Source organism: Portunus trituberculatus, chromosome 37 (genome assembly GCF_017591435.1).
Source record: "Portunus trituberculatus isolate SZX2019 chromosome 37, ASM1759143v1, whole genome shotgun sequence".
Lineage (NCBI taxonomy): Eukaryota > Metazoa > Arthropoda > Malacostraca > Decapoda > Portunidae > Portunus > Portunus trituberculatus.
In genome coordinates this window covers 27034482-27049481 of record NC_059291.1, presented here as the reverse complement: position 1 = coordinate 27049481, position 15000 = coordinate 27034482, and the positions used below count along the sequence as shown (strand labels likewise).

General features: G+C 44.2%; 2 protein-coding genes across 12 annotated transcripts in view; one reads left to right on the top strand and one right to left on the bottom strand.

Moving 5' to 3' along the window:
* The window catches only part of LOC123514081 (lachesin-like), a 224417-nt gene that overhangs the window by 186643 nt on the left and 22774 nt on the right, over positions 1 to 15000 (top strand). For all 6 annotated transcript variants that reach the window (XM_045271688.1, XM_045271682.1, XM_045271684.1 and 3 more), the window contains exons 3-5: positions 3859 to 3968; positions 8282 to 8492; positions 11447 to 11605. In XM_045271688.1, coding sequence (XP_045127623.1) covers positions 3859 to 3968; positions 8282 to 8492; positions 11447 to 11605 — 480 coding nt within the window. The remainder of the gene's footprint in view (positions 1 to 3858; positions 3969 to 8281; positions 8493 to 11446; positions 11606 to 15000) is intronic.
* The window catches only part of LOC123514083 (carbohydrate sulfotransferase 11-like), a 273163-nt gene that overhangs the window by 248549 nt on the left and 9614 nt on the right, over positions 1 to 15000 (bottom strand). The window lies entirely within an intron of this gene.

Genomic DNA, 15000 nt, shown 5'->3' with positions numbered 1-15000 from the left:
GTCAGTACAGAATGTCACTTCACCTCCCACCACAACTGTTCCTGTGTACTGTACCTGCCGCACCAAATGATCCAAACACTCACAACTACTCTCAATAACCAAAAAGTTACTTGTACCTTCCTGTAGCTTTTCTATTACCACTTTTACGTGTATCAGCACTGCATCAACCAACACTACAACATTCCTATCACTACCACAACCACTCCCACTATAACTATTTCACATTATCACTACCTCTAACCACCACTACTATTGCTCACTAAGAATACTACTATCAAACCACTAATTTCATCCTCACCACCACCACCACTATCACCACTACCGACGCCACCACTACCACCACCACCACCACACTCGGAATACATCCACCTAACACTTGATATATTGGTCAATTTATCAGAAAATTTCATTAAAAGTGTTTCCATTGAAAATCTGCACCTTTCCTCTTCCCTCCTCCTCTTCCTCTTCCTCTCCCTACTCTTCCTCTTCTTCCTCCTCCCCTCTTTTACTACCTCGCACACAAATATCCCGTCACCTTCCCAATTCTTGCCACCCTTTTTTATCACTCCTTCAATATTATCTTTTTTTTTTCTTTCTCTCTTTTTGGAACACGAATCTTTTCACGCCACCAACCTCCTCCTCCTCCTCCTCCTCCTCCTCCTCCTCCTCCTCCTCCTCCTCCTCCTCCTCCTTCTCCTCCTCTTTTCTCTTCCGTTCCTTTTCCTTTGTTCATTTCTTTTCTACTTCTAACTTGCTCCTTAATTTCTTCCCTTTTTTTGTCGCTTTTCCTTTTTTTTTTCTTTCCACCTCATCTTGCTCTCCCACCTCCTCCGCTTCCTCCTCCTCCTTCTCCTCTTTCTCCTCTTTCTCCTCCTCCTCCTTCTCCTCCTCCTCCTCCTCCTCCTCCTCCTCCTCCTCCTCCTCCTCCTCCTCTTATTGAAGGAAGATTGTAGCCTTTCTGTTATCCGAGACACGAATATTCTGAGAGGATATTGTGTGGTCCGCTTATTATGCCTGACTCGCATTCTTCCAGTGTTATATTTTATGCTATTACTGCATGCTGGGGCTTCTTTTTCTTCTTCTTCTTCCTCTTCCTTCTCCTCCTCCTCCTCCTCCTTCATTATTTAGGCAGAAGACGATGGATGGATAGATTCACGATAGATAAATTATGAGTGAGAGAGGAGGAGGAAGAAGAGGAGGAGGAAAGAGACAATTTTCAAAATATTGATCGCATTTAAAGCTCAATATTCTCTCTCTCTCTCTCTCTCTCTCTCTCTCTCTCTCTCTCTCTCTCTCTCTCTCTCTCTCTCTCTCTCTCTCTTTCTCTCTCTCTCTCTCTCGTCAGCATCAACTTGGTATCGCATTAGTCAACCATCCATTTCTCTTCTCCAGTTAATTATTTCCCTTTCGTTTTCCTCTCAGACACATTAGCACCACCTTCCTTCATATTTTATCTTCCCTCTCCCTCCCTCTCTCCTCCTACCTCTCCTCTTTCCTCCTTATGAGCAATTCCCTCCACTTTTCCAACACTCTCCTCTACTAAATCTGGTCTTGCATCTTGACGGGGTGTTGTAAATCGTACTAAGTGTCTCGTTAAGTAAGGAGAGAAGGGGGTGAAAAGGGAGGCCGCCAGAGAAAAGGAGGGAGAGAGAGGGAGGAAAGGGAGAAATAAGGCGGGGGAGGTGAGAAAGTAAGGAGGAAAAAAATATAGTCTTCCCTTTACTTCTCTAACTACGCTCCCCTTTACTGCTCTCTCCTTCTCCCCTCTACTCTCTCTCTCTCGACCTCCCCTCATCTCTTGACATTTTTCTTTTTTTGCCTTTTTTTTTTTTTTTTTTTTTTGCTCGCAACTTGTTTTTGAAACAAGGAACATTTGGCGCACACGTTCCACTCACGTATCACACGGCGCGTACATCAGCCAGGATGTGTGGGAGGCAAGAGTGAGGGAAGGAGGGGAGAGAGGGTTAGTAAAGAAGGAAATAGAGGGAGAGAGTGAGGGAGAAGGAGCGAAGATGTCAAGCACTGATCGAAAAGAGAAGATAATGAAAGGAAAGAATGTACAGATATTGGTTTGTTATATCTCCTTGTATTTCGAATAATAATACGTAGTAGTAGTAGTAGTAGTAGTAGTAGTAGTAGTAGTTGTTGTTGTTGTTGTTGTTGTTGTTGTTGTTGTTGTTGTTGTTGTTGTTGTTGTTGTTGTTGTTGTTGTTTTGTTGTTGTTGCTGTAAAGATAATGGTGGTGGTGGTGGTAGAGAATGAAAACCCTCAGGAAGCCATCAGACCAACACGCGTCATTCCTTCACGACTGACATCCGCAGCACCAACAATGACAATACTTCCCAACACAGTTCTCAGCCAATGCAAAGCCAGTATATTCTGTCCACCGAGCTGACATACGCATTGCACATTCAGCACTGTCAATAAGGAGAGCCCCTTGCAGCAGCTTGCTTGTCTTGCAGGGAGATAAAGACCATGTGGTTTTTAAACGATTGAATGTATCACTATATGATATGAGCAAGTTCTGTTGTTTTCTCTCACTTTATCAAGATATTTTTTTTCTTGTGTGTGTGTGTGTGTGTGTGTGTGTGTGTGTGTGTGTGTGTGTGTGTGTGTGTGTGTGTGTGTGTGTGTGTGTGTGTTAATACCATTAGTATCATTAAAATGTTATATTCCAATATCTTGACGTAAGGTTTTGCCTTTCATACCACAGAAAACCATAAAGTTCTTTTACTTGCTTGTCCTTCCCTCGTCTCGCATTCCCTTTATTCTAGCTCCTTCCCTCATCCTACTGGATTAATATTCATCTTTCTTCTCATAATTGCCTCACTTTTTTCCTTCCATTTTTCCCTCCTACAAAAAAAAATACGGTACTTAATTAGTATTGCCTCAAGCCACAACAAACACAAGAAACCACAAACATGATATTTTCCTCTGATCACTGTTGAACGTCACTCCTCGAACCAGCGGCCGCTCCTGCTGTATTACCTCAAAATTATTGGACTAAAGCGCTAAATTCAGAGAGGCATTACTACGTTATTTACAATGCAGCGCCTTGTCGCACAGCAAGACACATTCACCCACGCGTCATAATGGATTCCCTCTTGTTATTCCACCCGACTTTCTCCTCTTATCGTGCCTCACAACCTTCAACTCCTCCTCCTCCTCCTCCTCCTCCTCCTCCTCCTCCTCCTCCTCCTCCTCCTCCTCCTCCTCCTCCTCCACCTCACCCTTCTTCCTTCCTCCTCGTCCACGACTCATGGTGTGTGTGTGTGTGTGTGTGTGTGTGTGTGTGTGTGTGTGTGTGTGTGTGTGTGTGTGTGTGTGTGTGTGTGTGTGTGTGTGTGTGTGTGTGTGTGTGTGTGTGTGTGTGTGTGTGTGTGTGTGTGTGTGTGTGTGTGTGTGTGTGTGTGTCTCAGTCCATCCCAAGCGTCTCTATATCCTTATATCTATCATACGTGCTTCCTTCTTCCCCCCAGTTCCCTCCCTTTATATATTCTTATTGGTTCCTTCCTCTACATTTCCCCTTACCTACTGACATCACCTTTCCTTCCTTTTCCTCCTTCTCCTCTTCCTCTGCCTCCTCCTCCTCCTCCTCCTCCTCCTCTTCTTCCTCTTCCTTGCTGTGTCCCATCATCAACTGACTCCGTGCTTCTCTTCCTTACCTACTGATATCACTTATCCCTCCTCTCACCCTCCTGCTTCATCTCCTTCTAGTATGTACCTACCATGACGACTCCTCCTGTTCTCCCTTTTGTTTCCTCTCCTCCTTTAACTTCCTTCTCTATCCCTCCTACTCCTCCTCCTTGGTGTGTTTCTCGTCCTCAACTGACCCCCTCTCTTCTCCCCTCCCTGCAGGCGTGGTGTCGCGGGATCCCATCTTTCTGGCGGAGATCCAGAACCAGACCGTCTCAGAAGGCAGAAATGTGCGCTTCGCCTGCAGAGTGGACAATCTCGGCTCCCACAAGGTCAGCAAGTGGCGAGATAACATGGGCAGGTGGAGTGATTGATTTTAACTCCTTCAGTACCATGACGCTTTTTTACCTTGAGTTTTGAGTACGATTAGACGATTTTATTGACATTAAGAAGGGTCAAAAGGTCAAAAGATTAATGGCTAGAGTTTTTACTATCTTAATCCCCACATAAGTTTCTGAAGCTGTATATAGTCGCCAAATAGTTAGCAAAATTAATATGAAAACGCGTCATCGTACTGAAGGGGTTAAGGCGGCAGAGTGAGATTATATTTTAGTGAGGGTGTTATATAGTGTATATGAGAGAGAGAGAGAGAGAGAGAGAGAGAGAGAGAGAGAGAGAGAGAGAGAGAGAGAGAGAGAGAGAGAGAGAGAGAGAGAGAGAGAGAGAGAGAGAGAGAGAGAGAGAGAGAGAGAGAGAGAGAGAGGGGAAAGCCTGCGCCGGAAACTGTGTGGCACTGGCGTAGGAAACAAAACTTGGTGGTCCCTTGTTAAGGACAAACAAGGAACTGGCCACCAAGAATCCATCCCTCCCCTCAGCAAGCAGGACGGTACTGTCGCCACCAGCAGTAAGGAGAGGGCACAGTTGCTGGCTTCCTTGTTTGCTGGAAAAATGAAGGTCGGGAATCCACAGCAGCCACCGCCTCAGCTGGTCCAGCAATGTGAGAAGACTGTCACCATGGTGGAGGTGACGCATCAGCAGGTGAAGCGATTATTGCGGGGGCTGGACACACAGAAAGCCACCGGCCCTGATGACATCAGCCCGCACCTGCTGAAGCGATGCTCCCAGGAACTGGCTGCCCCTCTCACCCAAGTCTTCACAACTTGTGTACGGGAAAACGTCTGGCCTTCAGTGTGGAAGGAGGCTCGAGTAGTTCCTGCACACAAAAAGCTCCAGGACGGACCCAAAAAACTACAGACCCATATCCCTGTTGTCAGTGGTGGGTAAAGTGTTTGAGAGGGTCGTGGCAGAGGTGGTGTGTAGCCATCTCAAGGACAATGCCCTCCTCTCAGACCAACAGTTTGGGTTCAGACCTGGAAGGTCAACCTCCGACCTAATGATGCTTCTCACCAGGCAGTGGCAGGACGCCCTCGACGACGGCAAGGACACTATAGTGGTTGCTTTGGACATAGCAGGAGCTTTTGATAAAGTATGGCACAACGGATTACTAGAAAAGCTTCGTGCTAAAGGCATCCAGGGTGGCTTGCTACGACTCCTGGGAAATTACCTGCAGGACAGAAGCCTCAAGGTGGTTGTCAACGGGCAAACATCTGAGTCCCTGCCTGTGGAGGCATCAGTGCCACAGGGTTCAATTCTTGGCCCACTCCTGTGGAATATCTACGTGGATGATCTTCTCCAGCTACTGCCAGGAGTCATGGCCTATGCTGATGACTGCACCCTCTCCTATACCTATCCACGCCAGGACAGTGGGCGGGCTGCTGAGGCCATCAATCAGCAGCTACGAGTGATAAAGGAGTGGGGTGCTCGCTGGCAAGTGACATTCGCGCCGGAGAAGACACAGGCAATGGTTGTCTCTCGGTCCCCAGCCGCCATGGCAGCAATGGCAGGAAAGTTGTCTTTGGCGCTGCTGCTCTCCCACTCCAAGATGACGTCAAGATACTTGGAGTGGAGGTGGATCGAGGGCTGAGGTTTGACAGCCATGTCAAAACCATTGCCAAGAAAGCCTCTCACAGGATCTCCGCTCTCAGAAGGATCGCCAGTTTCCTCGACAGGAAGGGAGACTGCTGCTGTACAAGGCACAGGTGCGGCCCCACCTTGAATACGCAGCTCTCCTGGATGTCCTGTGCCGCCACACACAGAAGGAGACTGGACAGCATCCAACGCCGCGCCATACGGCTAGTAGATGCTGCACTACCACCTCACCCAGAGCCTGAGCGTCCCCTTGATTCACTGGAACACCGCAGAGACGTGGCGGCGATCGTAGTGTTCCATAAGGCACAGGTGCAAAGAGTGCCACATCTGGCAGGGCTGCGTCATCCTCTGAGAGTCACCGCACGGAGCACGAGAACGGTGCTCAATGGTGGTGACGCCGTAGAGGTGCCGCGATCCCACGGGTGTCAGCATCAACGCACCTTCGCAGGACGCGTCTCCAGGATGTGGAACTTGTTCACGGCCGCGGTGCCTCACGTCCAGGAGATGAACACTCACAGTGTCAAACTGATGGCACATAAGTGGAGACAGACACTGCCAACTCCTCTGACACTCTTTGTGACGTGACACTCAGTGTAGTGAAGTGAAACGAATAGTGCTCCATTTACATGCTGACCATCTTGTATATTATCTATTTTTAAGTCTTGTAAATATTGTAGAGAAATAGATTGTAGTACCCTTAGAATAGGTAGCACACGACAGTGCGCCTTTGGGTACATGTTCTTTGTATAAAGTTATGTTTAAATAAAAAAAAAAGAGAGAGAGAGAGAGAGAGAGAGAGAGAGAGAGAGAGAGAGAGAGAGAGAGAGAGAGAGAGAGAGAGAGAGAGAGAGAGAGAGAGAGAGAAGGGGGGAGGAAGGAAAAGGCATGAGTAAATGGATGTACTGAAATAAACCGTTTTTACGTTTCAGTTTTACATTAGTAGTATTTTTAGTTAAGGAATTTTACATCTCGGCGCCATATGACCTTTGTTGCAACGATGCCACAAAAGAATTTTTTTTTCAATTAATCACTTAACTAAATAGACAAATTGTGAAATAGATACTTGTGCATATACAGTAGAACGTGTGAATATTGTATAGTGTATGAGAGAGACGAGGTTCGGGATGCTGTTAACCTCTTCAGTACCATGACGTGTCTTAAAATTCATTCTGCTTACTATTTGGTAATTTTATACAGCTTTACAAACTTATGTTGGGAATCGAAATAAAGAAGACTGTGGCCATTAATCTTGTGACTTCCATATACCCTTCCTAATGTCAATAAAATGGTCTAATCGTACACAAATCTCAAGGTAAAAGTGTGTCCCAGTCCCGAAGGGGTTAAATGGACAAGTGATGGAATGGCTATGTGAGGCTATGTGAATGCGTAAAGGACAAATTGGTACGTAAATTTAAACTAATAAGGAGATTGATAGAATGACAAGTAAGTTTAAGGATAGACATTTGCAAAATAAAAAAAAAAAAAACCTAAGAACTTGTCAGAGAAATATAGATATCCAAAAGTTATTATAAAGGTACAAATAATGGGATTCAGATAGTTTGTAGACAGACAAGTAAGCGAAAAGTAGAAAATAGTAGATAAATATAAGCAAAGATTAAAAAAAATTCAATCCCATTTACCTACACGTTCATTCACTTCCTCCGACTGTTCTACCCATTCCCCTGAGTACTTTTTTTTTTCTTTTGCCTATTTACGAACGGCAGACTCCTTTCCTCTCCTGTCACCTGCACACCACTATTTCCCTCTCTCTCCCAAACACCTATTTCCCTTTCACCAGTTTCCTCAATATCACTTGAACTATTTCCACCTTTTTTACTTTCAAATTGTTCCTAATATCACCTTTTTAACTCAAATGGCTGTTTTCTATACCATTATTCTCGCTGCCATTTTTCTGTTTTCTACTTCTGACATTATGTATTCCCATTATACTATTTCATCTCTTCCCATTTCTTCTATTACTTATCTGCCTTACACTCACTCTCACCTTTGTCCCATTCATTTTTCTTACTTGTCCCCTTTGCATTTTTTTTTTCATTTGTATCGTTTTTCTCCTTCCATTCTTGCCCTTTATCATTTTAACTGCACTTTTCTTTCCCTTAATATATATGCTCTCTCTCTCTCTCTCTCTCTCTCTCTCTCTCTCTCTCTCTCTCATGCTAAACTCGCCCTCTTTACATTTTTCCTCCTTGCAGTCCTTGCCTCACTTCACTCATCCACTCAATCACCCATAAAAACCCTACAACTTTTCACTTCATGTCCGCTCAGTCTAAATGTAGACTTTCTATTCCAGTTTACACAATCCACTTATCCACCCATCACTAAAAGCAGACTTTAATTCCCTGTCCATTGAATCCACCTAATCAACTCGTAAGCCGACTCTGGTATTCCCTGCCTCCTTCTGTATTTCCAAGTTCCTATGATTCGACTTTATAAATAGGGTGGTTTCAAGACATTTATCCCTTCCTTTTTTGACTGACTGTTTCGGACCTTCAAGGGGATTTTTTCTTTCTTTTTGTTGCCCTTGGCCAGCTTTTCCAACTTATATGAAAAAACATACTGCCTTTCACTCCCTGTCAACTCATCCACTTATCCACTTCTCCACTCACAAGCTCTTTTCTCCTTCCACTTCTTACAGGTGGCGTGGATTCATTACGAGAACTCTGCCATCCTGACGGTGTCCAATCACGTGATCACGCGCAACGATCGCATCACGGTCAGCAGAGACAAGCGCCAGAACACCTACTACCTCCACATCAGGAACGTAAGGGAGACGGACACTGGGAAGTACATGTGCCAGATCAACACTGCCTCCGCCATGACCATCGCGGGATACCTCACAGTGGTTGGTGAGTCCCGGGGGTGATTGGGAGTCGTGTGGTGAGGCGTTTCTATTCACTTTTCTGTTGTTTATTTATTTATTCATTTGTTTTTTTTTCCCATTTTTTTTCAGGAAATATATAGTGTTTTTATTTCTTTTCAGGCGTGGAGCGTGTTTTGGGGATTCTTTTCTCGGGAATCTTTCTTCTTTTATGTTATGTTTATTTATTTATTAATTTTTTAGGGTGCTTTCTTTCAGTGAGTGGCTTTTTTTTTTTTTTTTGCGGGGGTGGTGTGTTTATTGGGGTTTTTTTCATGGGGATGGATTTTCCTTTTACTTTTTTTATCTATTTTCTTATTTTTATTTCATCTTTTTGTTAAGTTGTTTTTTTGTGAGGGGCGCTATGTTTACAAGGAATTGCTGTGTTTTCTTGAACGCAAAGGGGTATTTATTGGAGAGAGACTATATTTAGTTATCTTTTCATTCATTTATCTATTCTTTTCTTCTTTTGTGAGGGAGAGATTATATTCGTTTTCATTTTAGTTTGAGTTAAAGTTATGGTGAGAACAGTAAGAAAGAGGGCGGCTCGTTCATACAGGGTTGGAAGATTTAACAGCATGAGAGAAAAACGGTAGAAAAAAAAAACTTCAGTTAATTGTCTCTCTCACTACAGAAAGAGTATGAAAGAAACAAAATTTAAGTTTCATTCATGGAGATATTGACGAAAACTTAATAAACTTAATAAACCTCATAAACACACTCAACTCAGTAAAAATAGGAGTTCGATGTAAGAGAAGGATGATTTGTCTGTCATTTCACCAAGATGTATGAGCCAAGACGCTAAGGAGAGACAGTGCCTTCATACATGCTGCCTTAATATAACAAAGGTGAGGTATTCAAGTAAGGCGTCGGTCAAATACAAATCCCAGGAAACAAGTACACATCGGAAATTCTTCTGCCTTATAGATTCAGCTCTGGGTCAGAATGAACACCACGAAGACGGCAAAAAAAAGAGAGACTGCAGTGTTGAGGCAATGAAACGAAATCCCTGAGTTGCAGCCCAATGACAAATCATTTTAACCTCTTCAGTACCATGGCACGTTTTCATATTCATTCTGCTTTCTATATGGTGATTTTATGCAGCTCCAGAAACTTAAGTGGTGATTAAAATAGTAAAGACTCTCGCCATTAAATTTCAAACCTCCATAGACCCTTCCTCATGTAAATAAAACCGTCTAATCACACCCAAAACTCAAGGTAAAAATGCGTCTCAGTACTTTTTTTATGATATGGCCTACAGCGCCTGTAGGTATACTTAAAGAATACGGGAAGCGCTGCCCAGCTCATATCCATTCGCGGTGCAGGCAATTTTATTTATAGTGGTACCCATATTAGGGCCCATATCACCTACCCAAGCGCATCTTTGGTGTACGGCAATTACACCTCCACCTAGAACCTGGGTATCAGGGTGACATATAACTAACTTTAGACCACTCGACAAATGACAAAGATTCAAGGCGGCACGTGGTGAGATTCGAACCTACACATGGACGTCTGCCCCATTCCACACTCACCACCGTTTCCACTACGCCACCGCCTCCCCATATTGAATAAATTAATCGCTAACTGCAGATACCCAAGATATTCACGCCGCAGAAAAGATATTATCCGGTCATCGATATCATATAAGCTTCCGCGAACTCCATCTGGAGGGACATCAATGACAATGTTTACAGCTGCAGCAAAAAGGCACACCATCCTCAAATGAGCGAGTCTCAGATAGAACGCCCCCTAATCCACACCTGTAAAAATCGACGAGATGAAAACTACAGTATGAAAATAGAATCAGCCACGAATACCAAACTCAAACAGACTGAGTAAAATGCCGAGGCACCAAGCTGTGTTATATGCTTTCTCTAAATAAAGAAAAAAATTAACATGGAGCTGTTTACTAGCGAATACTTCACATATTATAGAAGATTCCAGAGAGAGAGAGAGAGAGAGAGAGAGAGAGAGAGAGAGAGAGAGAGAGAGAGAGAGAGAGAGAGAGAGAGAGAGAGAGAGAGAGAGAGAGAGAGAGAGAGAATGGAGAGGCCGGTATGAGCTGCTTCATAAATGTTTTCCGTGTAGATGGTGGTAGTGTAAGAGGTTTCCAAATAGTAAGGTCGTACGTAATTAGTTTCTGTTTAGTCCTGCATTATTCCTCTCTCTCTCTCTCTCTCTCTCTCTCTCTCTCTCTCTCTCTCTCTCTCTCTCTCTCTCTCTCTCTCTTTTTTTTTTTTTGTCTCTTAATTATGAGAACTTTCTTTCCGAGATTTTCATTTCGTCTTTTTTTTTCCCCTTTTAAGGAGGGAGAGAGGAGGGAGGAGGGAGAGGAAAGGAGGAGCGCTGGAAGGGAGGAGGAGAGGGAGATAAATTCTTTCCTCTGTGGTAATGGAACAAATATTTCATGCATTTTTGAGTGTGATTTTTCCACTTGTGAATGAAATGTTCCTCTATTTTTTCCCCACTCATTTCTTTCATCATCTCCAAGGCCTCTCCATTTCCCTCATTTCGTAATCTAATAATGACACCCTCCTGGACATACCACACCCAAAACCCCAACCAACCCCTACTCCCCCTCCTCTATTCCTCGCCTTTTATTGTATCACACCCCACCCCACCCCTCCCACCTCACTGCTAATCCTACTCCCAATTACTGTCTCAACCTTGTCTCCCCTCTCACCCACCACTAGCAACCTTGTCTCCCCTCTCACCCACCACTAGCAGCCTTGTCTCCCCTCACAGCCACCACTAGCAACCTTGTCTCCCCTCTCAACCACCACCACTAGCAGCCCTGTCTCCCCTCTCACCCACCACTAGCAGCCTTGTCTCCCCTTGCCACTATTTTCTCTTTTACTTCTCCCGCCGCTCCCTTTCTATCAGTAAACCCTCGCGGCGTGTGACTCCCTTACACTGACTCTCCCTTCTCGTCCCCGCCAGTGCCCCCCGACATAGTGGACAACGAGAGTTCCAATGACGTGATAGCGCAGGAGGGGAGTGACATCAAGCTTCGGTGCCGCGCCAAGGGGTCACCGCGCCCGATCGTCACCTGGAAGAGGGAAGACGGCCAGCACATTGCCATCAACAAGTCCACTACAGGTAAGGTCAAGACAAAAGGGAAGAAGGAAAGGGAGTAAGGAATGATGCGTGTAGGAAGATTTGGTAATGAGTGGGATACGGATTGAGGGAAATGTGAATAGAATGAGTAAAGAGAAACAAGAATAAATGAGGTCAAGAAAAAGAGGAGGAGGAGGAGGAGGAGGAGGAGGAGGAGGAGGAGGAGGAGGAGGAGGAAGAAGAAGAGGAGGAGGAGTACTATGCAAGTAAGAGACAACCTTATTTTGAATCGCTTTCCTTTCTTTCCTTTCCTACCACGACTATTTCCAAAGGCCACAAAGATTATTAGATAGGTTCTCAAGAGTGTATTCCTTGTTCGTGATGCAGAAATCTTGTCAATCCGACACTAGAACCGTAAAAACAGCCTTTTTAATGTTATGGCCTATAACGCCTGAAGGCATACTTGAAGAGTAATTATGAAGGAAGCGCTGTTCAGCTTCCGCCTTTTATACTTATAGTGGTACCCATATTAGGCCCATATCATCACCCAAGCCTCACCCAAGCCCATCTTTGGTGTAACCACCTGGAACTTGGGTATCATGGTGACATGTAGAAAACTTCAATCCAGTCGGCAAATGGCATAGCTTCAACGCGGTATGTGGTGGGATTCGAAGCTATACGCGTGGACGTCTGCCCGATCCCACGCTTACCATCTTACCCATTACGCCACCGCCTCCCTAATTCGTGTTACTTTAACTAGAACCTTTGAATGCAGCCGAGATGAAGTACAAAATTTATTCAGAATATGGTGAGGGAAATGTTAAGAGAAAGGCAAGGGAGACAGATTAATACAAATGATAAAGATTGGAGACCAGGAAGGAGAAAGGAAGGAAAGAAATTACACATGTTGGAAGATTTGGTAATGAAAAGAACAGGAAGTGATGGAGATCAAAAACAGAAGGAAAAGGTAAAAGGGAGGGACAGGAGAGTAAATAAACTAGAAGACTGGGTTATGTTGACATGGGAGGGAGTAAAAAAGGTAAGAGGAAGTGTAGAGAGGACATATAAAAAATGCAATAGTGATCTGAAACCCTGAAAACAAAGAAAGTGTAAGGAAAAAAATGAGAGGATAACAAACTCAGTAGAAAAGCATACAGGAAGATTACAAAACACAGGAAATAAGAAAAAAACGAAAGGAGATGAAAAAAAGAACAGTTACTATGAAAGGAAAAGAAAAGAAATACGCTGGATAATTCTTCCTTTTGGAGTTTATTTCTATGGAGGCAGCAACGGTATTATTTTTTGTGTGAGAGAGAGAGAGAGAGAGAGAGAGAGAGAGAGAGAGAGAGAGAGAGAGAGAGAGAGAGAGAGAGTGGGGTTGGGCACGTCTCCGTAACTCACACAAAGGTCGGTCATTCCCCTTATCGAGAGGGAAGGGAAGCACGCAGAATACTTAAAAACCAAACCAGGTTTTCATTTCACTTCATTCATCTTCGGATATAAAAAAAAAGAAATAAAAATAGGAAATGAAAAAAAAACTTGATAAACGACGCATCTCAAGTCAACATGTCACGGTAGAATGCTATAACGTAACGCAGCCTACACTAACCTATACTAACCACAACCTACTATGCTACTATGCCACAGCATATTTCACACCAAGAGCTAATTTTTCACTGCACAGTGCATTACCAGAATTGTATGAGTAAGCTGCATACTCTTGACAATTGAGAGAAATTTCCGATATCCAGAGAAGGCATTCAGACAGTCACTACTACGTCACACCCTAGCCCCACCCACTCCTCTCCCCATGTATGTTCCCTCCTCTCTATCACTCGTTATCCCCTTCCTCAACAAACTCTCTCTCTCTCTCTCTCTCTCTCTCTCTCTCTCTCTCTCTCTCTCTCTCTCTCTCTCTCTCTTGAAATTCAATTCATTTCAATTTTGCACCAACCAATGAGAGGTATATGGCACTCCCACTGTTGCATCCATTAAGCCACTTGTTTGCCAACATTCTCGTTCGTTATCAACCTTCACGTTATCGTAACCAAGGCTTTATTTCCACATTATTTCACTCTAAATAAATGACAAGTCTACGTTGGTATACCACATTTTTTATATACTTCAGGAAAACAACGCGCACCGTAGGTTATGAATCCGAGAGAGAGAGAGAGAGAGAGAGAGAGAGAGAGAGAGAGAGAGAGAGAGAGAGAGAGAGAGAGAGAGAGAGAGAGAGAGAGAGAGAGAGAGAGAGAGAGAGAGAGAGAGAGAGAGGATAGGGTTTGTTGAGGAAGGGGATAACGAATGATAGAGAGGAGGAACATACAGGGGGAGAGAGGTGGGTGGGACTAGGTTGTGACGTAGTAGTGATTGTCTGAATGCCTTCTCCGGATATCGGAAATTTCTCTCAATTGTCAAGAGCATGCAGCTTACTCATACACTTCTGGTAATGCACTGTGGAGTGAAAAATTGGCGCTTGGTGTGAAATATACTGTGGCAAAGTATAATAGTGATCCAACACTTCGTTACCGAGACAATCGAGAAAATCGAGGTAACAAAGCTGTTGAAAAGCATAGTAACCTAATCTTAACCTTTACCTCAAGCTCAACCTTAAACTAACCTCATCTCACCTAACCTAACCAAAACTAACCTAACCTCAGACGTTAAATTCGCAACAGTGGCAGCTAGTAATGAAGTGCAGGAGGTGAAACTGTGTGTGTGTGTGTGTGTGTGCTATACTATACCGTACTTGTGCCGCTACAATACCCAAGCTGACACGAAAATGTTTTAATCCGAGTGTCTGGCGCGCGGCTTTGGGAGTGAAGGGTTGCGAGGCTTAATGGGAAGGGAGTGAAGGGAGTGAAAGGGAAGAAAGAGAGGGAGTGCACAGGGAAAGTAGCGGGAGACTCGTGGAAAAGGAAAGAAAGGAAGGAATGTGAAGATAGGGATTGAGGAGAACGAAAAGTAGATGTGAGGGAGAACAGACAAGTGAACAGGAAGACGACGTTAAGAAGAGAGGAAGAGAGGCAATGGAGATAAGAGATAAGGAAAGTGGTTTAGGAAGTAATGGCAGAACAGAGAGAGAGAGAGAGAGAGAGAGAGAGAGAGAGAGAGAGAGAGAGAGAGAGAGAGAGAGAGAGAGAGAGAGAGAGAGACACACACACACACACACACACACACACACACACACACACACACACACACACACACACACACACACACACAGAGTACGCAGGAATGCTTGAAAATCACGTCTGAACTAAACTATTGCGTGCCTTCACTGTTCTGACGCGACAAACTGCCTGTGATGATGATAAATGCAACGCAACATGTCAGGCGAGGCGATGTGTCTTGAAAAGGTCAGGGTACGTTTCAGGAAAAGTTTGCATGTAGTTTCATGGAGACTTTAAGGGTCACTTGTGAAAATGAGAAGAGAG